General features: G+C 45.4%; 1 protein-coding gene across 1 annotated transcript; it reads left to right on the plus strand.

The window, feature by feature from the left end:
- Positions 1-4,326: 4,326 nt before the first annotated feature.
- Positions 4,327-15,662, plus strand: LOC139434517 (zinc finger protein 79-like). Its single transcript, XM_071204464.1, has 2 exons — positions 4,327-4,798; positions 14,557-15,662. The coding sequence occupies exons 1-2, from the start codon at positions 4,549-4,551 to the stop codon at positions 15,654-15,656; spliced, it is 1,350 nt and encodes a 449-aa protein (XP_071060565.1). The 5' UTR covers positions 4,327-4,548; the 3' UTR covers positions 15,657-15,662.
- Positions 15,663-27,963: the final 12,301 nt, after the last annotated feature.

The raw sequence follows: 27,963 nt of genomic DNA on the forward strand, positions 1-27,963 counted from the left end.
TGTAACAGGCAACAACTTCAAGTTGTGTTCCTTGCGTAGTTACAATATCTAAAACAGGCTCTGGTGTCTTTTTTGCTTTTGAAAAGAGCATTACCTTGGTTTTATCCACATTTAAAAGAAGCTTTAATTCAGAGAACTGAGTCTGAATAGTGTTAAAAACAGCCTGTAATTTAACAACAGCCTCCTTAATGGTGGGACCTGCACAATACATCACAGTATCATCCGCATAAAAATGTAAAGTAGCTTCATCCACATTATCACCTACGCTGTTAATATATATAGAGAATAAAAGTGGTCCTAAAACAGAACCTTGTGGTACACCATTAGAAATGTTTAACCACTCAGAAGACAGTCCATCAAAATGAACACATTGGGACCTTTCAGAGAGGTAGTTCACAAACCACCCCACTGCAAGGCTGGATATGCCAATACTGAGTAGCCTCTGCTTTAAGATGCGATGATCAACGGTGTCAAACGCTTTGGAAAGGTCAATAAACAGAGCTGCACAACTCTGCTTATTATCTAAAATACTAGTAATGTCATTCACCACTTTCATTGTGGCAGTGATGGTGCTGTGTTTCTTTCTGAATCCTGACTGATGTTTAGACAGGATGTCATTTTTACATAAAAACTCCTTTACCTGTTCATTCACTAGGCCTTCAAGAACCTTAGCCAGAACTGACAATTTAGAGATTGGCCTATAGTTATTCAAAATAGTTGGCATATTTGGCCCTGTCCGATATAGAGCCAGATGCTGTGGTAAGGCACGGAGGTAGCTCATTACGGATCTCACCGGTTGATATCGATTTTATTGCTTTCCAAAATTTCCTAGGATTATTTAGGTTTTCTGTGGTAACTGACAAATAGTACTTCGACTTTGCACTTTTGACATTGGAAGTGAAGCTATTCCTTAGCTGCCTAAAACGCAGCCACTCTATCTCTGAGCCTGATTTCCTAGCCTTTGCCCAAGCCTTGTTTCTCTCATGAAGGAGACTAGACAGCTCAGCAGAAAACCAAGGATTGTCTCGTCCCTTTACTCTAAATGTACGCAGGGGTGCATGTCTATCAATGATCTCCATAAAACCAAGATAAAAATAAGACCATGCGGTTTCCACATCAGCACACAGATCGATTTTACCCCAATCAAAATCAAACAGATCATGCACAAAACCCTGCTCCACAAAATGTTTTATGTCTCTCTTGATGATAATGCGAGGTTTAACCTTTTGGACCTTAGTGTCCCTCACGGAGCGTCCACACTACAGCTCCAAAAATAGCTTGGAGCTGGGCGTGTCTGGAGCTTGGGGATTTTATTCAAGCAACACGACCAACAACCAATCACATGAATCTCCCGCCCCCGACATACAAAGCAAAAACCCCCGGGGATTTTATGCGAGCAATATATATATAAACTCCCCAAACAGGCGAAAACCTACCAGTTTCCCCCACTGTCTCTGCCACCTCCTTCCATGCCTGGTTCCTCCGGTTTGTATCCCGGTAGGTGAAGAGGGTCTGGTCATACAAAACCGGGTGATTTGCTACGGCGATAGTTAGTTTCTCCTCCGACTTCTTTTGAAATATAGAAATGAACGGCGGGATATCTCTCCCAGCTTAGACGCGGTTTGATTGGCTACGGCTTCAGCTGTCAGATTTTGGGAAACGGGATTTGATTGGCTGGTGCTGGCTACTCCGGCGTCTCAGGCGACAGAAGTTGAACATTGTTCAACTTCTGTCGCCTGAGACGCCTCGCTCTGCTACCCACAATTCAGTTCGGCGAAAAAGCGCGGCTACGTGACGTCACCCCATTGAAAGTGAATGGGCAGATTGGAGCAGATTGGAGCTTTCGACGCTGTCGACGCTGTAGTGTAGACGGGCCGTAATTGTGGCTACAACACAGTGATCACTTAGATCATTTGCAAATACTCCCACAGATGAATATTTATGGGGAACATTAGTTAAAATCAGATCAATTAGGGAGGATTTATTAGGGGACTTAATATTTGGGCGAGTAGGACTGTCCACAATCTGAGTAACATTCAATGAGATACAAAGGTTTTTTAAATCCTCTGACACTGCAGTTAACCCATCCCAGTTAAAATCTCCAAGTAGTACTATTTCCTTGTAGTCTAGTTGTGATAACAGATTTGCTAGTGAAGACAAGGAGTCTTTGACAGCTGAGGGGGGTCTGTAACAACTCACTACCATGACCTGTTGACCCTTTACCACTTCTATATTTAAGGCTAAAAATTCAAATTGCTTACTGATCGATTTGGAAACTAATGTGGTTACACTGAACTTATTCTTAACATAAATTGCAACGCCACCACCTTTATTAGGCCGGTCGGTACGATACACATTAAAACCATTTAAGGCAATGTCAGAGGCCAAAATAGACTTATTTAGCCATGTTTCAGACAAGACAATGACGTCAGCGTCAGTCGATTTTGCCCAGATACGGACAAAATCTAGTTTACCTAACAGACTGCGCACATTCAAGTGGATGAAACCCAACCCAGACCTAGCTTTAAAATCAGCAGGAGTAGCGATCTGACTATTACTCCTGGGAGGACCAGGGTTAGGTTGTACATTTCCTGACAGTAATAACAACAACAAAAACAGGCATCTTTTCCTCTTAAATGACACACATTCATTGTCATCTAATTTAGAAACTCCGGAAAAGTCTGCGGGAGTGTGATTAGAGCTTAAGAAGCAGTCCTGAAGAACCATCATCGCAGGAAAATAAAAAAGACAAACATATTTTGTCGAGCAGATTGACTGTGACAAGGCACCCGGTAATTGTTTGAGCAACACATCCGAACCTTTGCAGGGGATGCCCACTGCAGGTGGCAGAACAGACCTGAATCCAGTAGTCTTCTCAGAATGACTAGAGATCTTCTCATAGTCCAAAACAGTTAACAGGCACAGTAGAATCACGATATGGGCCATTTTCCCAGATCAGCACAGCATCCGGATAGGCATGCAAGCAGGCCCGAAATGTGGAGGCGCTCCGTTCTCCTCGCGATATCCCCGGTGCAGAACCTCCTCAGTACAGCAGGATAGGCGAAGCAGGATCAGCTCTAGGCGTAGAGGCGCTCCGGTCTCTCCGCGATATCCCCGTGGTAAAACGTCCTCGGCACCGTAGAGCACGACAGGTGGAGCAGGTGGATACAGGCCTCCGCTATAGCAGGTGTAAAGCAGGCCGCAGCCCGAACGCGAAGCCGCTCCGGTCTCTCCGTTACGCCCCCCGGGGTAAAATCTCGCCAGGACAGCAGCACACGACAAGTGGAAGCAGGTCCCCGCCACAGCACAACTGGGCAGGTGGAAAAAGAGGGCCCAAGCAACAACGTGCAGCCGCTCCGTCTCTCCGCGACTTCCCGGGAGAAACCTCCCCACAACAGCACAGGTAAACCTCCTATCCATGTCGACGGAAGAGAGGCAGCCCTGCCCCTCACTTTCCACGCTCCGTGAGGCTGATGAGAAAAGTGCTCCGCTCGCGAAAATGCGCTCCGCTTGCTCTGATCGACGAGTGTAGAGTGACGACGAGTGTAGAGTGACGCAGACGAGGTGCACTGCTCTGTATACATGTTAGGTCCTAGAGTAAGGTGCACTGCTCTGTATGAATGTCGTGAAGAGATGCTGTGAGTGTGCTGATAAATTAGCAAAAAGTGCAGTACAAAAGGAAATAACATTACCAGTTCAACTTGGAAAAGGAGAAGGAAAAGCAATAATTAAGAAAAAAGGGATGGAGATCTGGCAGAAAAGGTGGGAGAACGACCATAAAGGCAAAGAGTATCATAAAGTTCAAAAGACAATCACAATAATATTTATAAAGAAAGAAACAGAAGGGAGGAAATCATGATAGCTAGACTCAGACTAAATCACAGAGCATTGAATGGTACGCTGTACGTCATGGGGAAAAGTAACAGTGACAAGTGTGGGAGCTGTGGAGTAAAAGAAAAAGTAGAACATATCTTATTACATTGTGACATCTATAAAGCTGAAAAAGAAAAACTAAAGGATAAAGTTATAGAGGGAGAGAGGGAGTGGAGTGTGTTTGGTATGTTGGGAGTAAGAGCTACCAGAAAGGCACTGTTTACCTTTCTGAGGGAAACTGGGGTAGGAAAAATAATGTAACATTAGGTTAGAATAGATCATGGATGATCGTTTTGTTTATTGAATGATTTCTTATTTTTATTTTTCGCAATTTTGTTTTATTAAAGATGGAATGAAATAATGATTCACACTCATGTACAGTAGGTGGCGGTATGCAACTAAAAGCTGTTTGCGATCCGCCATTAAAAAAGAGAAGAAGAAGAATAATCTCTTTCTAACCTGAATCGAGGAGGCGTCTCGTCGCTACGGTTCTCTCTCTCTGTGTTCCCGATAAAGTGTGTGTGAGCTCCAGCACTACTGATCCATCATCTGTGTGTCTGGATAAACCTCGGAATGGACTCGGTGCTCTTTTTTCTGGATCACCTCGGACTATAGGAGCTATTTTAGCATGCTAGCTTGAAACACGTTAGCACCACTAGTCAGTTTGAGAGTTTGATGGAGAGAGAAACGGTGTGTTTAACGGAGTTTGCAGGAAAAGGTGATCTATTAAACATGAGTAAAGTCCAAATGCTGCTGTCGTTGAAGAAGCAGCGACTCACTGCTGCTGCTGAAGAGATATTTGCTCTGTTTGAAAAAACGATAGCAGAGCTCGAGGAGGAGCTGTCTCTTTCCAAAGAGGAGAACGAGAGACTCCAGGAACTACTGGACGCTTTTTTACAGCCTCAGCTTCGGGTACACAGAGCAGGTCTGTTCCCTTTACTCTTAATTAACACTTTAAACCAGGGGTGTCCAAACTACGGCCAGGGGGCCAAATGTGGCCCGCTGGCCATTTTGAATTGGACCTCAGCTAATTCAAAAAGTTTAATGAAATATGGCCCACAAATAAAACGTGTGCTTTTCTTATATTGTACTTCTTAAATATATATGTACACATATATTACACAGTAGTATCAATGTGTTAATTAGCCCACTTACAATTATTATGGGACATAATTCACCGTGGTATTATTGTGTGTTGCAACACGGACCAGTGAGTGAAGGGACCGTGTGGAGGTTGTCATACTAGCTTGACAGAGCAAGCAGATGTACTTACCTTGTCTTACTGCGGTCAAGCCAGCCTCCACTTGGGAAAACACAGTCAAGCCAGCCCGCATGTGATTTTGGGGTGCGCGAATATTAGAAGCATTACGGTAAAATCCCAGCGCTTACTCGGTCAATAACAAAAGCACATTCTGATGTGGAGTTTCAAAATAAAAGACCTTTGAAATCCCATATATGAGCTATCAGCCCTGTGTTTAGATAAGAATAAAACGAAATCTCTCCCTGATCCAAGACTCATCTCACTGCAGGGTGATAGAAGGACACCCCATCTACTCACACAGAAAAAATCAGGACATTCTGATGTGGAGTTTCGAAATAAAAGACCTTTGAAATCCCATATATGAGCTATCAGCCCTGTGTTTAGATAAGAATAAAACAAAATCTCTCCCTGATCAAAGACTAATCTCAATGCAGGGTGATAGAAGGACACCCCATCTACTCACCCAGAAAGAATCAGGACATTCTGATGTGGAGTTTCAAAATAAAAGACCTTTGAAATCCCATATATGAGCTATCAGCCCGTGTTTAGATAAGACTAAAACGAAATCTCTCCCTGATCAAAGACTCATCTCAATGCAGCGTGATAGAAGGACACCCCATCTACTCACCCAGAGAAAATCAGGACATTCTGATCTGGAGTTTCAAAATAAAAGACCTTTGAAATCCCATATATGAGCTATCAGCCCCGTGTTTAGATAAGAATAAAACGAAATCTCTCCCTGATCCAAGACTCATCTCACTGCAGGGTGATAAGATAAGATAAGATAAGAAGAACCTTTATTAATCCCCGAGGGGAAATTCAGTTGTACAAAGCAGCAACAGGGTAAGCGTGAAAAAAAAAACAGTACAGCAAAGATTCACACAGATCAATAATAATAATAATAGTGATAGAAGGACACCCCATCTACTCATCCAGAAAAAATCAGGACATTCTGATGTTGAGTTTCAAAATGGATGGATGGATGGATGGATACTTTATTCATCCCAAGTTGGGAAATTGGGTTGTCACAGCAGCATGGACTCATTGTACAGAATCAAAATAATCTTTAAATAGAAGAAAAAAAAGAAATAGAATATATCTGAGCTTCTATAGGCTAAGACTGTCGGGGGACGCATTGCTTCTTCCTTCTTTCTGCCTGCACCTGTGTATTCTCATGTTCTGATGAGATTTCGTTTTATTCTTATCTAAACACAGGGCTGATAGCTCATATATGGGATTTCAAAGGTCTTTTATTTTGAAACTCCACATCAGAATGTCCTGGTTTTTTCTGGGTGAGTAGATGGGGTGTCCTTCTATCACCCTGCAGTGAGATGAGTCTTGGATCAGGGAGAGATTTCGTGTTATTCTTATCTAAACACAGGGCTGATAGCTCATATATGAGATTTCAATATGAGATTTCAAAGGACTTTTATTTTGAAACTCCTTACATTTTACATTTACTCGTGGTAGTTATACGTAGTTTGTTTTAAATAATTATTGATCACATTATATAGTACATATTTCTTAATTTAATATGTTTGGTTTGTTTTTATAGGTGCTTTTGTTATTGACCGAGTAAGCGCTGGGATTTTACCGTAATGCTTCTAATATTCGCGCACCCCATTATCACGTGCGGGCTGGCTTGACTGTGTTTTCCCAAGTGGAGGCTGGCTTGACCACAGTCTTGTCTTCATGCTAATGGAAAATCAAGTGTGGAGTTCCATACTGAACACACCACCTCTGACTCCCTTTCATCGGCTCCACACTGGTGACCCTGACGTTTTCGTGATTCCGAAGACTTAATGAACATGGCTGATCACGATGTTTATGTTAAACTGCCGGATGTTTGGGAGCATGCCGCTGCAGCGTGGTTCGCACATGTGGTGGCACACTTTGCCTGCTGACAGGTCCGTGACGGGATCTGAAATATTTTCACTGGTAGCAGCGCTGGGGAGCTCCACGTTGTCCAGGTTGGTTGGATTTATTGCAGACCCCCCAAGCCATGGCAAATATGAGGCTATTAAGGCCCTTCTCCTTAAGACATTTAGCTTATCTGCGAAGGAGAGGGCCCGCCATATTCTTGACATTCAAGCCATCTCAGCTCATGGAGAAAATGCTGAATCTGCTGGCGGGGGAGGATCCCCAGATTTTGTTTAAGGAGACGTTCCTGCGCCACTTGCCTTCCCGGGTTCAGACGGCGCTTGCCAGCACGTCCATTACTGAACCCTGCGCCTTGGCTGAAGAGGCCGACCGTTTTTTCCTGGCTAGAGGCGCGAGCTGTGATGCTCGGTTCCCCCTCACCAGTTAAGAAGGCTTGGGGGGGGCTGGCCGTGACGGTGCCAAGCCGGCATGGGGACCCAGGGAGTGTTTTTACCACGTTCGGGGCCAGGGCAAAGAAGTGCATCGCTCCCAGCAGTTACAAACCTCCGGGAAACGGGAGAGCCGGCGCTCAGTAGTGGCCCTGAGCGTTGGCGGCATGAGCAGGCTTTTCTTCGTTAGCGACAGTGTCTCAGGAAGCTTTTTCCTTTGTGACACGGACGCTCAACGGAGTGTGGTTCCTGCGTCGAGGGAGGACGTCGCTCGAGGGGGACACGGACCGCGGTTGACGACGGCTAATGGCGGTCCCATTCGCACGTACGGCGTAAGGCCTATGTGTTTGTGTATTGGAGCACAGCGGTTAAGCTGGGATTTTGTGACGCAGACATTTATTTTCCCCTCCTCGGGCACCACGTCACCACCGAAGGTCCCCCAGTCTACGCCAGGGCCCGGCGGTTGAACCCTTCTAAGCTTGCAGTAGCGAGGGTGGAGTTTTTGACCATGGAACGCCTGGGTATCGTCCGCCGGTCTGACAGTCCTTGGGCCTCTCTTCTGCACATCGTTCCCAAGCCGTAAGGCCGTTGGAGCCCGTGTGGGGATTACCGCCGTCTCAACAACGCCACGACACCTGACCGCTACCCGTTGCCGCACATTCAGGACTTTTCATTACATTGCATTTAGCTGACGCTATCTAAAGCGACTTACAATAAGTGCGTTCGACCAACAAAATATAAACTTGAAGAAAACAGAATCATATAAGTACTAGGGATGCCAGTGATTATTCGATTATTCGAATATTCGTTACAGTCTCCATAATCGAATATTATTTTTAAAAATCGATTTTATTTATATATTTTTTTATTATTATTTATGTTTTATTTATTTTTTTCTGGCTTAGTTTCAACCAAAATATAGACTAATGCTAATAATAGTAATAGTATTAATAATTCTAAACGGCCATTGGTCACACCACCAGTTAGTTTTACTGTAAACTTGGAGGAAGCCTGCGTGCAGAGCAGACTGCTGCTGCAGCACGCTACACACCGACCCCACCCCCCCTCTCCCTCACACGTGCGATTAAAGATGAACAAAGCGGCAGGTAAAAATGGTTCTTCCTCGTGGAACTACTTCAAACTTACAAATCCAATGGAAGTTAAATGCAAGCTCTGCGAAAAGATGTTGGTCTATCACAGCTCAACCTCAACAATGCATTTTGAGTGCATCCATTTGAAGATGCGCGATGCACGCACAATTTATTTATTGCAATGCTGCTATTATTAATAATACAGGCTACAGCCTGTATTAATAATATTCGGTCGATTAATAATATTCGGTCGAATAATCGATTAATATTCGGTCGAATAATCGATTATTATTCGCCAGGGCTGCCGAATAAGTACATCAGGTTTCATAGAGCAAACACATTTCAAGTGCTACTCAACTGGCTTTAGATAAGCCAGTCCTTTATTAGTATATAAGTGCTTTGTTAATAGTTATATCGCTCGAAGTGGAGTCGAAAGAGATGAGTTTTCAGTCTGCGCCGGAAGGTGTGTAAGCTTTCTGCTTACACACGCATTTTTTTCAGCGCATCTGGCCGCTACGCTGGTGTTTTCTAAAGTGGACCTGGTGCGCGGATACCACCAGGTGCCCATGCATCCCCTGGACGTTCCCAAGACGGCAGTGATAAAGCCGTTTGGGTTGTTCTAGTTCCTGCAGATGCCTTTTGGGCTCAAGAATGCCGCTCAAATGTTCCAGCGCTTGATGGATTCGGTGCGTTTGTGTTCGTCTACCTGGATGACATTCTCGTCCGCCTTCGGTGGAAGAGCACCTGTCCCACCTCCGAGCCCTTTTCACGAGGCTCAGCCAACACGGGTTGATAATCAATCCTGCAAAGTGCCTATTCAGGGTGTTTGACATTGACTTCCTCGGACACCGCGTTGCCGAAGGTGGTGCAGCACCCCTGCCGGCGAAGGTTGAGCCTGTTGCGGCGTTTCCCCGCCCGCACGTGCTCCTTGAGTTCCTGGGGATGGTGACTTTCTACCACCGTTTCATCACCCGGGCCGCCCACATAATGCGGCCGCTGTATGAGGCCGCTGTATGAGGCCGCTGTATGAGGCGTTGAAGGGTAAGGCCCCCATCCAGGAGATCGACTGGACGGCAGATACTGAGGTGGCTTTTTAGGAGGTCAAGACCGCGCAGGCTCAGTTGCAGCAGTGCAGCCCTGTTGACGCACCCATCATCCACGGCTCCCATCTCCATTACCACTGACGCATCGGACTACGCCGTTGGTGTGGTGCATGAGCAGTGGGTGGAGGGCGCTTGGCAGCCACTCGCCTTTTTCAGCTGACGCCCAGGGAACGCAGGTACAGCGATTTTGACCGAGAGCTCCTTGGACTCTGGCTGGCCGTGCGGCACTTCCGTTTTTTGGCCGTGAATTTATGTAGTTTATTGACCACAAGCCACTCACGTTCGCCATGTCAAAAGTGGCAGAGCCTTGGTCTGCATGTCAGCAGCGGCAGCTTTCTTACATCTCGGAGTTCACCACAGACATTAAGCACGTGGCTGGCAAATCAAACCTGGTCGTAGATTGCCTCTCTAGGGTCGTCATCGGGGCCGTCCAGTTGGGCCTGGACTATACCCGCATGGCGCCGGACCAGGTCACGCACCCCGGCATCCAGGCCCTGAAGGAGGATAGCTTGGGGCTGCGCTTGAAAGACGTGGTTTCCGGTGCCGCGGTCGATACTCTCCTGTGCGACGTCTCCACTGGCCTTCCGTGGCCAGTCGTTCCCGCCAGTTGGAGGCGCGCTAAGGTGCACCACCACACGAAGGCCCCTTTGGAGCGTTTCCTGGTGCCAGAGAGGAGGTTTGACCACGTCAACATCGACCTGGTGGGTCCATTGCCCTCCTCTCAGGGCTTTTCCTATCTCCTTACCATGGTGGACAGGACGACCCGTTGGCCGGAGGCAGTCCCTCTTGTGTCAACATCGGCAGGTGACATAGCCCGGGCTTTCATTGTGTCGTTTTGGGCCCCCGTCTGACATTTCCTCAGACCAGGGTTCGCAGTTCACGTCTGAGCTTTGGAACGCCGTGGCGAGTTCTTTGGGGGTTAAGCTTTACAGGACAACCGCTTATCACCCTCAGGCTAACGGCCTCTGTGAACGTTTCCATCGCTCCATGAAGGCAGCACTCAGAGCCGGCCTGAAGGACGGCAATTAGGTCGACAAATTGCCTTGGGTAATGCTGGGTCTACGGACCGCGCCTAAGGAGGATCTGCAGTGTTCCACGGCTGAGATGGTCTACGGTCAGCAGCTGAGGGTTCCAGGGGATTTCCTCCCTAACGCATCGGCTCCCTGGTCGGCGTCGGCCCAGCGGGTTTGCCTGCAGGACGCCGCTGAGGCTTTTGCTCCGATTCGCACTGCTCAACACGGTACTCAGGTGTCCCGGGTTAAAGTCTTTGGTAACACTTGTTATTATTGCTGGGCAACGATTAAACATTTTAATCATGATTAATCAAATTATTTTCTGCGAATAATTGCATTGTTATGCACGCAATTCAATAATGAATTCAGAAGTAGTGTAATGCTTACTTTTATTTTAAAGGGGACCTATCATGCAAAATGCACTTTTGTACATGTTTTATACATGAATATGTGTCCCCGGTGTGTCAGGGAACTCACCAAGTCTCAGAAAGCACAACCTTCTCTCACCTCTCCGCCTCTTCCAAGGAACGAGGGGACCGTGCGGCAGAGTTTCAGTTAGATTTTTTTTTCGCCGGTCAACAAAGTTTAAATCTTCCAGACAAAATTCGAAAAGTGCCGGTCAAAAGTCTTCTTTGTTATTTATTGAGCTTTAAAACAAATTAATAACGACTCTATATAATCATATACGGATAAAACACGGAGGGCAGAGATCTCTTTTTCTCCCCCTCTTCTGAGAGCCCAGCAGCTGATCTCAAAGCACACTCCCCTCTCCTGCAGGGGGGCGTGGTCAGCTGCAGCTCACAGAATCAGCCCTCTGCAAAAACAGGACTAGAAAGAGCAAATAGAGCAAAATGAGGCATGGCTAAAATGCAGGATCTGTTTGGTATTTTGAAAAAAAAACAATATTTATATACTTTGTATAGGTATGGCCCTACAATATATTGTTCAAATATAGCATGATAGCTCCACTTTAAACAATTAAGGTTGTTTTTAACAGTAGTAGGCCTATTCCCTTTACAGAGTAGCATTTAAATTATGCCTTGTACATCTCAAAAAACATTAATTTAATCAAACATAAAACCAAAGCATCCGTGGCCGAGGCAAAGCAGCGGGTGTGGGAGAAGTTCGGAGAAGACATGGAGAAGGACTTTCGGGCGGCACCTAAGTTGTTCTGGAAAACTGTCCGACACCTCAGGAGGGGGAAGCAGGGAACCATCCAAGCTGTGTACAGTAAGGATGGGACGTTGTTGACCTCAACTGATGGAGTGTTGGGGCGTTGGAAGGAACACTTTGAGGAACTCCTGAACCCGACAACTCCGCCCTCTATGTTAGAGGCAGAGCTGGAGTATGACGGGGGATCAACACCAATCTCCCGGTGGGAGGTCACTGAGGTCGTTAAACAACTCCACAGTGGCAAAGCCCCGGGGGTGGATGAGATCCGCCCGGAAATGCTGAAGGCTCTGGGTGTTGAGGGACTGTCATGGTTGACACGTCTCATCAACGTTGCGTGGAAGTCGGAAACAGTGCCGAAGGAGTGGCAGACCGGGGTGGTGGTCCCCCTTTTCAAAAAGGGGGATCAGAGGGTGTGTGCCAATTACAGAGGCATCACACTACTCAGCCTCCCCGGGAAAGTTTACTCCAAGGTACTTGAAAGGAGGGTCAGGCCGATTGTCGAACCTCAGATTGAGGAGGAACAATGCGGATTCCGTCCTGGTCGTGGAACGACGGATCAGCTTTTTACTCTCGCAAGGATCCTGGAGGGGGCCTGGGAGTACGCTTATCCGGTCTACATGTGTTTTGTAGACTTGGAGAAGGCGTATGACCGGGTTCCCAGGGAGTTACTGTGGGAGGTGCTGCGGGAGTATGGGGTGAGGGGGTCTCTACTCAGGGCCATCCAATCTCTGTACTCCCAAAGCGAGAGCTGTGTCCGGGTCCTCGGCAGTAAGTCGGACCCATTTCCGGTGAGGGTTGGCCTCCGCCAGGGCTGCGCTTTGTCACCAATCCTGTTTGTAATATACATGGATCGGATTTCGAGGCGTAGTCGTGGGGGGGGGGGGGGTCTGCAGTTCGGTGGAGTAAGGATTGCACCACTGCTTTTTGCAGATGATGTGGTTCTGATGGCTTCATCGGTCTGCGACCTTCAGCACTCACTGGATCGGTTCGCAACCGAGTGTGAAGCGGCTGGGATGAGGATCAGCACCTCCAAATCTGAGGCCATGGTTCTCAGCAGGAAACCGATGGACTGTCCACTCCAAGTAGGGAATGAGTCCTTACCCCAAGTGAAGGAGTTCAAGTATCTCGGGGTCTTGTTCTCGAGTGAGGGAACAATGGAGCGTGAGATGGGCCGGAGAATCGGAGCAGCGGGAGCGGTATTGCAGTCGCTTTACCGCACCGTTGTGACGAAAAGGGAGCTGAGTCAGAAGGCAAAGCTCTCTGTCTACCGGGCCATTTTCGTTCCTACCCTCACCTATGGTCATGAAGGATGGGTCATGACCGAAAGAACGAGATCGCGGATACAAGCGGCCGAGATGGGTTTCCTCCGCCGGGTGGCTGGTGTCTCCCTTAGAGATAAGGTGAGAAGTTCGGTCATCAGGGAGGGACTCGGAGTTGAGCCGCTCCTCCTTCGCGTCGAAAGAAGCCAGTTGAGGTGGTTCGGGCACGTCCAGCTGGGAAGAGACCAAGGGGTAGACCTAGGACCAGGTGGAGGGATTATATCTCTTCGCTGGCCTGGGAGCGCCTTGGGATCCCCCAGTCAGAGCTGGTTGATGTCGCCAGGGAAAAGAAAGTTTGGGGCTCTCTGCTGGAACTGCTACCCCCGCGACCCGACCACGGATAAGCGGGAGAAGATGGATGGATGGATGGATAAAACCAAAGCTAGTTGCCACTTCCAGGGCATTAACATTTTATTTAGTTTGTTATTATGGATGGGTATCGTTAAGGTTTTAACGGTACTACTACTTTTATCGATACCGCTTATCGATCCGGTTCGTTAATGATACCCTTATCGGTTCTTTTGAGAGAAAAAAGGTAATAAACAAATTGTAAATAATGTGAACTTACAGAACTGTACAAATAAAAAAAGTATTTACTGCAAAAATACAGTAGTACAGAGCAACACAGGTGGGGCATACAGGTATGCTGCAAAAGGCCTAACGGTTCTTCTGGAGGAATATTAAGGTATGAACTCCGTGTGTTGCTGCTAGCATACATAACATACCTGACGTGGAAACGTTACTCGTGGATGGGGGCTATAGAGCTACCAGAAAGACAGTCAAATGGTGCATTTCTCGTCTGAATGTGGTGCACTTTTACCAGATGTTTAGATAAATGCTCGTGTTACCCCCCTTAAATGCTAAACTCTTATTGCACTTTTGGCAATGAGCAATATATATACCTGGCTGCTAAACTCTAAAAACTGTTACTGTTACAGGATATTTTGTAAATTGTCTTCTTTTTTTAATTATATCATAACTTTTTGTTTTTACTTTAAAATGTTATTGCCGTATCATTACTTTTACATAAGAAGGTGCTGTTCATTGTTCTGTTAATACTTGCGTACTTTTACTTAAATAAGGTTTGAATGCAGGATTTGTATTAGTAATAGAGTATTACCATTCTATAGGCGTAATGTATCTGTTAACGATGCCAAATACAATTAATTGTTTACATTGCAGCTAGTGCTAAACCAGAAGAAAAACCCCCTTTTTCATTTGTAACTGGAAGTGGAAAGGGGTTGGGCTACATGAGGTGAATTGAGACAACGAAAATATACAATAGGTGGGACTAAGAAAGATGATATGAAAGTGTAAAAACAAAGGCATTAAGTAGGGCTGTAAAATGTCTCCCATTGTAATGGTGATTAGATTTGTAACAGTTTTTTCTGACTGCGTTTCCTGTTTCCTGCAGATGTCCAGCTGGTGGTGGTGGTTAAAGAAGAGGTTCTCCCTGACCAGCAGGAGTTGAGCACCAGTCAGGACCAGGAGGACCCAGAGCCCCTCCCACACATTAAGCGAGAACAGGAGGAACTCAGGATCAGTCAGGAGGGAGAGCAGCTTCATGAGCTGGAGGAGGCTGATATCACCAAGTCCACTTTCACTCCTGACCCTGTGAAGAGTGAAGATGATAAAGAGAAACCTCAGTCCTCACAGCCTCATCAAAGACAAACGGAACACATGGAAACAGAAGCTGATGGAAATGACTGTCGAGGACCAGAACCAGCCAGGAACTCAGATCCAGAGAGCAGTTTACAACCAAAGACTGAGGACGACACTGGAGACTCTTCTGAACCTGACACTGGAGACTCTTCTGAACCTGACACTGGAGACTCTTCTGAACCTGACACTGGAGACTCTTCTGAACCTGACACTGAAGATAGTGCTGATTGGAAAAAGACCAGAGAACCTGCGTTAGGCACAAACTCAATGAAAAATAGACATGAATCTGTCAGTGATTCAAGCCGTAGTGCTGAAAATAAACCATTCAGCTGCTCAGTCTGTAAGAAAGCTTTTTCACAGAGTAGGAATGTAAAGGCACACATGAGAATCCACACAGGAGAGAAACGATTTAGCTGCTCAGTTTGTGAGAAAGCTTTTTTGCGGAGTGCACATTTACAGGCACACATGATAATCCACACAGGAGAGAAACCACACAGCTGCTTAGTCTGTAAGAAAGCTTTTTCACAGAATATAGACTTAAAGAGACACATGAGAATCCACACAGGAGAGAAACCACACAGCTGCTCAGTCTGTAAGAAAGCTTTTTCACAAAATACAGATTTAAAGAGACACATGAAAATCCACACAGGAGAAAAACCCTTTAGCTGCTCAGTTTGTACCAAATATTTTGCATTGTGTGGAAATTTAAAAAAACACATGCGAATCCACACAGGAGAGAAACCACACAGCTGCTCAGTCTGTAATAAAGCTTTTTCACAGAGTGGAAATGTAAAGACACACATGAGAGTCCACACAGGAGAGAAAATATACAGTTGCAATGTTTGTTTGTGACAAAATATTAAACGGTGTATTGATTTCAAAAGACACAAAGTGTGATTGGTCATCAGTCCTCACAGCTTAATGAAATTCAAACTGAGGATAATGGAGAGGCAGAGCCTCCAATCAGCAGCTCAGCTGAACACATGGAAACATAAGCTGATGGAGGTCAATGAATACATCTTAAGACAGTTCACACATGAGAAAAATCTGTCTGACTGGATTAACATTGTTGCACAATATTCCTATTTGACTTAAATGAACTCCATCTTTATCAATATGTGGACAATATGTTTAATGTTTTTGTCATACTGATTTTCTGATGTATACGTTAACCACTGACTGTTGATGAACCTTTGGATTGAGGGCTCAAAGTTTCCATATAGAGATATAGGATGATTTGATGTATTGTTCTTTATTTCTAAATGTTTTGTATCATTGCTATCCTGTTAATGAGCCCTGTTTTACATAAATGTACCTGTTATCTGATTGTTTTTGCTTCTGTAACTGTAAGGGAATACATTTGCCTATTTTGTATCCTGATGACCTAATGCCGTTACATGTAATACGTTACTCCCTAAGCCTGATTTCACCCACCTGCAGATTTAAACACTTATAAACACAGCACAATTTAGACTTTTATAATTTATTTTATTTTTAAATGTTACAGTATATCCACTGTAGAGGACGTCGGGGACCATACATAATACATTCACCTTTTTTAATTGAGGCTCAGATGAGTTATTATTACATAGAGTATTGCTCAGATTAGTTATTATTACATAGAGTATTGCTCAGATTAGTTATTATTACATAGAGTAATGCTCAGATTAGTTATTATTACATAGAGTATTGCTCAGATTAATTATTATTTAAACTCTACTCGTCGTATTTGATATTTGATTATTTCAACAGTTTTCCTAAAATGTTGGGAAATTTGCTCAAATGGTCTTTCATTAAATTCAAAACCTTTATTTTCCAGGTAAAATCCCATTGAGATCAATGATCTATTTTTCAAGGGAGACCTGCAGCAGTAGGTTCCACAAGAAGACATAAAAACATGAACAACAAAAGGACATCATACAGCAAAATGTACATATTCTGAGATGATGCGGCGCGCACAGTCGCAGCGGCTCGTAGCTCTTCCTTTCTTGTTGCTTTCTATGTGTGTTTTCGTCCGTATGTCTACTAGCCAATGTTACGGTTAGCAGTGTGAATCCTATGTACAGCCGCAGGGACCTACTTACGATAGGATTACAGTGCAATGTGGCGATAACAAGTGCATTTTCGCACTCCCACAATATACCGGAAGAGATAGCCAGGACACCGGGCTCTCCGTGGATTGTTTTCGGCTCCACCAGGCATCGGAGGCGGAGAAGGAGCAGGAAGCAGAAGCGGGGGATGCCGGTCCGGTCAACTGGCTAAGCTAAGGAGACAACTTCACAAACCAACCGCTACCCCAGCATCTTTCTCACGAACGCCAGATCCGTCCTCAACAAAATGGATGAACTAAACCTACAGATGTCTGAAAATAAATACGTACAAGACTGTTGCATCCTGATCATAACGGAGACATGGCTACACCCACTTACTCCTCTGCCACAGCTTCAGTCACCCAAGGTGTTCCCCAAGTTTCAGTACTCGGCCCCCTCCTCTTCATCATCTACATCCTCCCCCTTGGTCAGATTCTCCGCCAATATAACCTGGACTTCACTGCTATGCCGACGACACCCAGATTTACTCAGCACCAAATCCCCAACAACCCCCCCCCTCACCCACATTGAATCCTGTCTGACTGCAATAAAATCCTGGATGCAACACAACTTCCTAAAACTCAACAGCAATAAAACTGAACTCCTCCTCATCGGATCCAAATCCACCCTCAGCAAAAACCCCAACCTGACAGTCACCATTGATGGCACCCCTGTTTCCCCCTCCACCCAGGCACGCAACCTTGGCGTGATATTTGACCCCACCCTCTCCCTCGAGCCCCACATCCGTCATGTTGTAAAGATCTCATTTTTTCACCTCCGCAATATTGCCAAACTCCGTCCCTCTCTCACCCGCCCTGCAGCTGAGCGACTCATTCACGCCTTCATCTCCTCCCGCCTTGACTATTGCAACTCCCTCCTCTACGGCATCAGCTCCACCTCCCTCAATAGACTCCAGCGTGTCCAGAACGCAGCCGCCAGACTCCTCACCCACACCAAATCATGGCATCATATCACCCCCCGTCTTCAAAGAACTCCACTGGCTCCCCGTTTCACACCGCATCCATTACAAACTCCTGGTCCTCACTTACAAAAGCCCTCCACCATCTGGCCCCCCCCCCTACCTCACTGACCTCCTCACCCTCTACCAACCACCCTGGTCCTCAGATCCTCCTCAGCCGGTTTGCTTTCAATCCCCAAGGCCAAACTCCGGAGCTTCGGGGACAGAGCCTTCTCTGTGGCAGCCCGAAGCTCTGGAACTCCCTCCCCCAAGACCTCCGTGAGTCTGAGTCCCTTACCCTGTTCCAGTCCCGCCTCAAAACCCACCTCTTCAACTCTCTATCCATAAGCCCCCCCCCTCTCAATCAACTTCCTCCTGACTGCTTTTCTGTTGTGTTTTGTTTCTTTTTGGTTTTGTCTTTGTTTTTGTTTTGTTTGTCTACCCTCCCTCCCAAATGTAAAGCGTCTTTGGGTTCAGAAAAGCGCTATATAAAATTAATATATTATTATTATTATTATCCCAGACGGAGCCATTGAGCTAGCGGGGTGAAGAGCATACCGCTGGGACAGAAACATCGACTCTGGTAAAAGCAGGGGAGGGGGGTTATGCATTTACGTAAATAACAACTGGTGCAAGGATGCCATAATCATGGGCAGTCATTGCTCTTCAGACCTGGAGTACTTGACGGTGAAATGCAGGCCTTTTTACCTCCCTCGTGAGTTTACTGTTGTCATAGTAACAGCTGTCTACATACCACCAGATGCTAATGCTAAAATAGCGCTAGGCTACCTGCACAGTGCTATCAATTCACAACAAAGCACATATCCCGAAGCCGCCCATATCATAGCTGGTGATTTCAACCATGCAGACTTAAAGACAGTTCTCCCAAAGTTTGTACAACACATAAAATGTGCTACCGGGGGTAAAAACACAACTGGATAAGGCATATTCAAACATTAAGACGGGATTTAACCTGTTAAACCTCGAGCCTGTTTTTCAGGTTTCAGGCTCGAAAATGACATTCCCAGAACAAATTACTATAACTTCACTTCTAAAAAGGTTTATATGAATATTTTTTGTTATCAAAGCAAGGTTACATCTGTGAGTTGGATGTATAAGTGTCAGAATCAATATAGATTTTTCTGTGTCAGAGTAATTCAGATGGAACACAGCAAAAAAATGTAAATTCCTGTCTCCGCCTAAAGAAAAACCCATTACTTATAGTGAAGACCAGTGGCGAGCCGTGACTTTTATACCTAGGCCCTCTGACCCCCCCTTCCCCTCGAGAAAAAAAAGAAGAGTTATTACGTCACAGCGTAGGCCTATACTTCCGCGGAATATCAAAAACAACGGCCTGGGGTGCAAAACGCATCAATGACAGCGACCCTCTACCACACAAAACAACACCATTTATATAAACACCTATCGTGACAGGGCACCCAAAGCCAAGTAACAATTACAAATGAATTAAGTCGGCACGGCGGCCCGCATTGAAAATGACTTAGGCCTACCTTTGATGATCAATCACTTAAACACAAAGTCCATCCTCCTGTCCTTTTGGATGAAGCACTTGCGGGTCATTCAGCTGATCCTTTGCCACTCCAGTTTATCATTGTAACTCAATCTTGAAAATGACTCGGTTAATAATTTCGCAACGATGTCATCACTATCACTGAAGTGAGCCATCATGAACGAACTTATGCTAATCATAAATCTATCAATCATAAATCTATTGATCATAAATCTATCGTTAGATTTATGATTCGAAAATAATAAAAGTAGGGTAGACATGTGGATATTATCCGGCTGAACAAAACGTGCATTCATCTAACAGGTTCGTTTTCCACAGACCTTATTTCGAGCTATGTTCCAAAATCCTATGGAGAAATCCCGTTGCTTTCTGTCGAGGGAATCCGAGCGCAGCTTACTTCCGGGTTTTAGGACGCGTCACTGCACCACTTGCATAGACCTCACAGCGGGTGGAACTTGTCATAAAGTCCGCGAAAATAAAGCCCGCCCATTTAGAGGGAAGATATGATTGGTCAATTGTACTGTCATTTGACATTACTCTCTCATTGAGTTACTATAGCTGGCCCTCTGTGAATGTAGAGAGGGACCAACAAGCTCTCCCCTCTTCACATAACTCGCAGAGACGGCATTTAACCCTTCACATTCCAACAGAAACTGAACAGGCAGTTTCGAAGGATTTATTTCTTTGGAAATATTATTTTAAATACAATTAAATCAAGTTATTTTGGTAAAACTAATGAAAGATGTAACAACAAAAAATTATTAAAAAAATTATTTAAAAATAAAACGTTTTTTAATGTTTTCAAATTTTTAGAATATCTTACCTTATCTTATCTTATCTCACAGAGGGCCTAGAGGGCCCCTGACGGCTCGCCACTGGTGAAGACCAACCTTGAATGAAGGGTTAGTAGCCTAAAAGCTTTAGGAATCCAAAGTATAACATATAATAAGTACCCTGTATCAAGATTGAGGCAAAACAAGTGACATTTTACCTTTTTAGAGAGATTTATGAAAATAAAGTCCAGGCGGAATAAGCTTTGGGCACATTTGGTTCCATCAGTGCCATTTGACCTTTTTCAGGTACCAGACTATACAAATCATTGTATTACATTGAATCATCACTATAGGTATGCATTCCACTTAAAAAAAAAAAAAATCTTAAAAAACAATTACAAATATTTGTATGAGTGTGTAGGTGTGTGTAAGTGTAGGTGTGTGGGGTGTGGGTGTGTTGTGTGTGTGTGTGTGTGTGTGTTGTGTGTGTGTGTGTGTGTGTGTGTGTGTGTGTGTGTGTGTGTGTGTGGTGTGTGTGTGTGTGTGTGTGTGTGTGTGTGTTGTGTGTGTGTGTGTGTGTTTGTGTGGGTGTGTGTGTGTGTGTGTAGCTGTGTGGGTATGTAAGTGTACCAACGCACTATACAATAAAACTACACTGTAGGTCATTGTGTGTAGGTGTACTTGCACAATAAAAAAACGGAAACATAGGTAACATTTGACTCCAAACTGGGGCAGATTTATTTCAAACATTTTACCAACACACAATAGGCATGTAAAAACAAACATTTTACCAACGTACTATACAATAAAACCACACTGTAGGTTTGTAAAAACAAACAAAATATTTACCAACACACTTACAATAAAATCACACTAGGTATATAAAAACAACAAGTATTTTTTTTTAAATAAACACTCGCAAAATGTTATACACCTACCTGAACTTTATACCCTACCTGAATGTTCCAGTATTTAGGTTGTGGCCACTCCCTGAAACAGTTCTTTTTGACAGTGCAGCACAGAGGGACCTGGCACTTCCTGCAGTACACAGGTGTCTTCACCCCTTTTGAGTCCAGCATCTAGGCACCTCCCGCAGTTCTTCCTGACCTTGGTGGTATCTTCCCCATAATACTGGGCATGCATGTGAGTGGTGGAGGAGGGGGTGGTGGGAGGTGCAGGGCCTTCAGCAACTCCAACAATCTTGCAGGCAAGGCTGCTCCCTGAAAGTCTTCTGGGTGTGTGGCTTTGTCCTGCTGGGGTCACACCTCATCTAACAAATGTGGAAAAACAAAGAGATTAGATGAATTCCCCTGGTTTATACTTATAGGATAATATGGACTATAAATGAATATATTACACCAAATAAATAAGTAAACACGTGTATATTCATTCACTGGCCATTCATTTAGAAAATGTAACTCCAAAAAGACAAGTACACCATTTAGCATTTTGCCTAATCATTCCTGTAGCTTCTGGCTAAGCTAACACTGTGATGCAGTTCCACCAAACACAAAAGTAATATATAAAAAGGATAATATTGGACAATAAATGAATAATACTACACAAATAAATAAGTAAACACATATATATATATATTCATTCACTGGCCATTCATTTAGAAAATGTAACTCCAAAAAGACAAGTAACACTATTTAGCCTTTTGGCTAATTATTCCTGTTGGTTAAGCTAACACTGTGATGCAGTTCCACCAAACAAAAAAGTAATACATAAAAGGATAATATTGGACAATAAATGAATAATACTACAACAAATAAATAAGTAACACATATATATATATTCATTCACTGGCCATTCATTTAGAAAATGTAACTCACAAAAGGACAAGTAACACTAATTTAGCATTTTGCCTAATCATTCCTGTAGCTTCTTGGCTAAGCTAGCACTGTGACGCAGTTCCACCAAACCACATAAGTAATATATAAAAACAGAGAGATACATACCTTTCCCGTGGTGGAAGTCAACATCCGAGTCACTACTGTCCGGATCCAGGTCTGGCTGGAGGAGATCTTCATCATCCGACGAAGAGTCATCTGGTATGATCATAGCTATCGTCAGCTAGTATCTCTTGCAGCTGCTCTGTGGTGAAGCTCTCCCTTCTGGCTGCGTCAATGCGTAATGGAGCGGAGCAGGTGTAGTTTATACTACGCAGGATCATATCTTTGGAACCCATTGGTCGATGTGGGTGATTGACACCTTCTCTGAACTGTCAGAGCCAATAGAATCGAGTGACAGTTAGTAAGTCCCTCTAAACACTTACGTCAAGTAGAGAGAGGTTTGCGTAAACAGCATGTGAGACAAGCATTAGCTCCGGACTGCAACACTTTATACCTACTCTGCTGCCATGAATGTAATGATAGATTATCAGGAACAATTCTAAAGTGACTAAGAGACATTGGACTTAACCTTAAACAGCGTTTTTATTTCCCTTGAACAAGAGCTTTGATCACAAAACAGCAACGGTAAGACATAATTATTGTTATGGTTTTGAAAACTCGCTTTTTTTTTTCTTCTCTGTTCTGGCTGCTAGCTCAGTACATTGTGTCCTACAGTGATGATACTTATAACAAAAAATAATCTGTGGAGTATCAGCTTTCATATGATATGTAGTTTGTGCAGAAAATATTAAGTTGTAAAGATCGTTTTTGCTAGTTAGCACCGGAAGTAGCATCTGCCCATTTTAGCTAAGGGCTAATGCTAACGCTTCTTGTGAGACTTGTGTTTTGTTTCTGTAAAAATGGTTCGTATTGTCAGTTAGCTAAGATTCTTCTCGTTAATCTGGTATAACACATTAATAGGTTTTTAAATATTAAGATGCCCTGTGGCACAGTGTTGTGAAAAGAAAACCCAGGGTCCCCATCGGCGGGGACCTTCGGGCTTAACAGGTTAAGTCTGTACCACTACCACATCTAGGGCAGTCAGATCACCCCTTGTCCATCCTTTTAACCCCAGCATACACCACTGTCAGGAGGAAAACTCAACCCCACCACAAAGACTGTTAAAACATGGCCCGAAGGAGCTTCCTTGCAGCTACAGGATTGCTTCGAAAGGACTAACTGGGATATTTTTGAGGTTCAGGATTTGGAGGAGTACGCATCAACTGTACTCTGCGATATACAGAACTGTGTGAATAATGTGACTGTTGAAAAACGTATTCAGATATACCCCAAACAGAAGCCCTGGATGACGAAGGAGGTCAGAGCTCTCCTCAAGGGCCGAAATATCGCCTTCAGGTCTGGTGATAGTGCTCAATATAGTGCAGCTAGAGCCAACCTGAAGAGAGGCATCAGGGATGCCAAAGTAGCCTACAAGAGGAAGATTGAGGACCACCTCACCAACAACGATCCACGGCAGGTGTGCAGGTGTGCTCATCATGAAGTGTTTCGAGAGGCTGGTCCTGCAGCACATCAAAACCATTCTCCCACCCACCTTGGACCCAAATCAGTTTGCGTATAGAGCAAATAGGTCTACAGAGGATGCCATCGCCACTGTTCTTCACAGTGCACTGTCCCACCTTGAACACCAGGGGAACTATGTGAGGATGCTCTTTGTTGATTACAGTTCTGCCTTTAATACAGTCATCCCGGGAAGATTGGTTTCCAAGCTATCTGACCTAGGATTTTCCCCAAACATCTGCCAATGGATTAAGGACTTCCTAACTAACCGCCCCCAGACAGTGAGAATAGGCCCTCACCTCTCCTCCACCCTCACACTCAGCACCGGTTCACCACAAGGCTGTGTGCTGAGCCCCATGCTCTACTCCCTGTACACCTATGACTGTGGCCCCACTCACCCCACCAACACCATCGTCAAGTTCGCGGACGACACAACCGTGGTTGGACTGATCACAAGAGGATATGAGTCAGCCTACAGGGATAAAATCCAGAGACTGGCAGTGTGGTGTTCAGATAATAACCTTGTTCTGAACTCCATAAAAACAAAAGAACTCATTATAGACTTCAGGAAAAACAGCACAACACCAGATCCACTGTACATCAACGGCAACTGTGTGGAAAGGGTTCCCACCTTCAGGTTCCTCGGCACACACATTGCTGAAGATCTATCCTGGTCTATTAACACCACAACATCTGTGAAATGGCCCACGCAGCGACTCCACTTCCTGAGTATCCTCAGGAAAAACAACCTGGAGGAGAAGCTTCTGGTGTCTTTCTACCGCTGCTCCATAGAGAGTGTGCTGGCATATTGCCTAACCACGTGGTGTGTCAGCTGCTCAGAAAAGGACAGCAAAGCCCTTCAGAGGGTCATCAACACAGCCCAGAAGATCATCGGCTGCTCACTGCCTTCTCTGGAAGAACTCTTCAGCCAACGTTGCCTCAACAGAGCAGGCAAAAATAATTGCAGACTCTTCACACCCTGGACACTTCCTGTTTGCTCTTCTGCCCTCCGGTAGACGCTACAGATCAATTCAATCAAGAACAAACCGACTGAAAAAACAGTTTTTACCCCAGAGCCATACGAGAACTTAACACTGTCAAACGCTGAACTGAACAGTTACAACTTCCAACTGCACTACTTTTTAATAGTTGTATTAACTTATGAACTGATCGATCGATTAACTGATATCATCCCTGTGTTGTTTTTTTATATTGTAAACTGTATTTAAATAATGTGCGGGCATGTATGCATGTTGGTATGGATGTGTGAGCATGTTTAATGTGTATATGTTGATATAGATAATATATGTATTCGTTTTATGTGGAAATGCACTGGGAGGATTGCTTTTTTAAATGTCGTTGTACCTGGTGCGATGACAATAAAGGAATTATATTCTACAGGGATTACCCTATCTCCATGATATTGTTCTCCTCCTCTCTCAGCAGAAATCTCTTACTGAAACCAAAGCGTCCACATTCACTCCTCTCTATATTCTGAAGCTTTCTACACACACACCGTTCAAACACTCATTTATCAACATTTTAATTCAAACATAGCACATACACAAATAAATCACATTATGAATAAATCAACAAAAACGAAAGTGTGACTCCCAACCTGAACATGATTTATGGTATATTAACTTTAATTAATAACAATGTAATAAATATGAAACATACTGGTCAATATCACCTTGCTATGGGTAGCTGAACTGTCAACACCCCAAAACATATTCTTAGATAGAAACACCTAATTTTGAGCTATTTAGACTTAATTAACACTTATAGTTTCATGTCTTGTTACATAAGAATAGATCATATCTGTGAAGTGTTATTATGGGAGAATTATTATTCTTTTGGTACCTCTCTGAAGAACCAGCAACTCTCTCAAGAACCAGCACCTTACCGTGGTAGAGAGGTTTGTGTGCCCTGATGAACCTGGGGGCTGTGTTGTCTGGAACCTTGTGTTCCTGGTAGGGTCTCCCATGGCAAATTGGTCTCAGGCAAGGGGCCAGACTAAGATTGGTTCAAAAGACCTCATGAAAGAAAAAACAAGAAGTGAGGATACACGGCCCGGAGGAAGCCTGGGGTCCCCTTCTGGAGCCAGGCCCAGAAGGAGGACTCGTCGGTGAGCGTCTGGTGGCCGGGCTTGCCACGGAGCCACCCGAAAAGGCAACGTGGGCAACACCTCCGCTCCTCCGTCCCGCGGGCCCACCACCTACGGGAAACAGCGATGGGGTTGGTGCGCTGCCAGAAGGGTGGCAGTGAACGTGGAACGTCACCTCTCTGGGGGGGAAGGAGCTTGTTCGGGAGGTGGAGCGTTACCAGTTGGATCTGGTTGGGCTCACCTCTACGCACAGCGTCGGCTCTGGAACCTTACTTCTGGATAGGGGTTGGACTCTATTCTTCTCCGGAGTTGCTCAAGGTGTGAGGCGCCGGGCGGTTGTGGGGATACTTACAAGTCCCCGGTTGGGTGCTTCGTTGTTGGAGTTTACCCCAGTGGACGAGAGGGTCGCCTCCCTACGCCAGCGGGTTATGGGGGGGAACTCTGACTGTTGTGTGTGCGCTTATGCACCCAACAGCAGTTCAGAGTATACGGCCTTCTTGGAGACCCTGGAAAGAGTCCTGTATGGGGCTCCTGAAGGGGACTCTTTAATCTTGCTGGGAGACTTCAACGCACATGTGGGCAATGATGGAGACACTTGGAGGGGCGTGATTCGGGGAACGGCCCCCCTGTACTGAACCGGAGTGGTGGTTTGTTACTGGACTTCTGTGCTAGTCATGGATTGGCCATAACAAACACCATGTTCGAACATAAGGATGCTCATACGTGTACTTGCTACCAGAGCACCCTAGGCAGAAGGTCCATGATCGATTTTGTTATCGTATCATCGGACCTGAGGCCGTATGTTTTGGACGCTCGGGTAAAGAGAGGGGCGGAGTTGTCAACTGATCACCATCTGGTGGTGAGTTGGGTCGAGTGGCGGGGGAAGCCTCTGGATAGACCTGGTAAGCCCAAACGTGTAGTTCGGGTGAACTGGGAACGTCTGGAGGAGGCCCAAGTTCAGGAGGCCTTCAACTCACACCTCCTAGTGGACACCGGTGGTCAGGGAAGCCGTCCGACAGAAGAAGGAGGCCTTCAGGGATTTGTTATCCCGGGGGACTCCCAAGGCAGTTGAAAGGTACCGACAGGCCCGAAGGGCAGCAGCGTCATCCGTGGCCGAGGCAAAGCAGCGGGTGTGGGAGAAGTTCGGAGAAGACATGGAAAAGTACTTTCGAGCGGCACCAAAGTTGTTCTGGAAAACTGTACGACACCTCAGGAGGGGGAATCAGGGAACCATCCAAGCTGTGTACAGTAAGGATGGGACGTTGTTGACCTCAACTGATGGAGTGTTAGGGCGTTGGAAGGAACACTTTGAGGAACTCCTGAACCCGACAACTCTGCCCTCTATGTTAGAGGCAGAGCTGGAGTATGACGGGGGATCAACACCAATCTCCCGGTGGGAGGTCACTGAGGTCGTTAAACAACTCCACAGTGGCAAAGCCCCAGGGGTGGATGAGATCCACCCAGAAATGCTGAAGGCTCTGGGTGTTGAGGGACTGTCATGGTTGACACGTCTCATCAACGTTGCGTGGAAGTCGGAAACAGTACCGAAGGAGTGGCAGACCGGGGTGGTGGTTCCCCTTTTTAAAAAGGGGGATCAGAGGGTGTGTGCCAATTACAGAGGCATCACACTACCAGCCTCCCCCGGAAAGTTTACTCTAAGGTACTCGAAAGGAGGGTCAGGCCGATTCTCGAACCTCAGATTGAGGAGGAACAATGCGGATTCCGTCCTGGTCGTGGAACGACGGATCAGCTTTTTACTCTCGCAAGGATCCTGGAGGGGTTCTGGGAGTACGCTTATCCGGTCTACATGTGTTTTGTAGACTTGGAGAAGGCATATGACCGAGTTCCCAAGGAGTTACTGTGGGAGGTGTTGTGGGAGTATGGGGTGAGGGGGTCTCTACTCAGGGCCATCCAATCTCTGTACTCCCAAAGCGAGAGCTGTGTCCGGGTCCTCTGCAGTAAGTCGGACCCATTTCCATTGAGGGTTGGCCTCCGCCAGGGCTGCGCTTTGTCACCAATCCTGTTTGTAATATACATTGATCGGATTTCGAGGCGTAGTCGTGGGGGAGGGGGTCTGTAGTTCGGTGGACTAAGGATTGCACCACTGCAAACCACACAGATGATTTATTTGGAGTTTCGGCCGGAGCATCCACATCACAATTCACAGCAGTCACGGTGAGACTGCACGGGAGAGTTGCCACGTCAATTCTGGAGCGCCTCTCTTTGCTAGCCCATTTAACTGGTTTCAAAAGAGAGGAATCAACATGTTTTGATAAGATAGCTTTAG

Source organism: Pseudochaenichthys georgianus, chromosome 9, assembly GCF_902827115.2.
Source record: "Pseudochaenichthys georgianus chromosome 9, fPseGeo1.2, whole genome shotgun sequence".
Lineage (NCBI taxonomy): Eukaryota > Metazoa > Chordata > Actinopteri > Perciformes > Channichthyidae > Pseudochaenichthys > Pseudochaenichthys georgianus.

Coding starts and splice junctions, on each gene's coding strand:
- LOC139434517 (XM_071204464.1), top strand. CDS start 4,549: ATGGAGAGAGAAACGGTGTGTTTAACGGAGTTTGCAGGAAAAGGTGAT. Junction 4,799..14,556: donor GCTTCGGGTACACAGAGCAG/GTCTGTTCCCTT, acceptor TGTTTCCTGCAG/ATGTCCAGCTGGTGGTGGTG.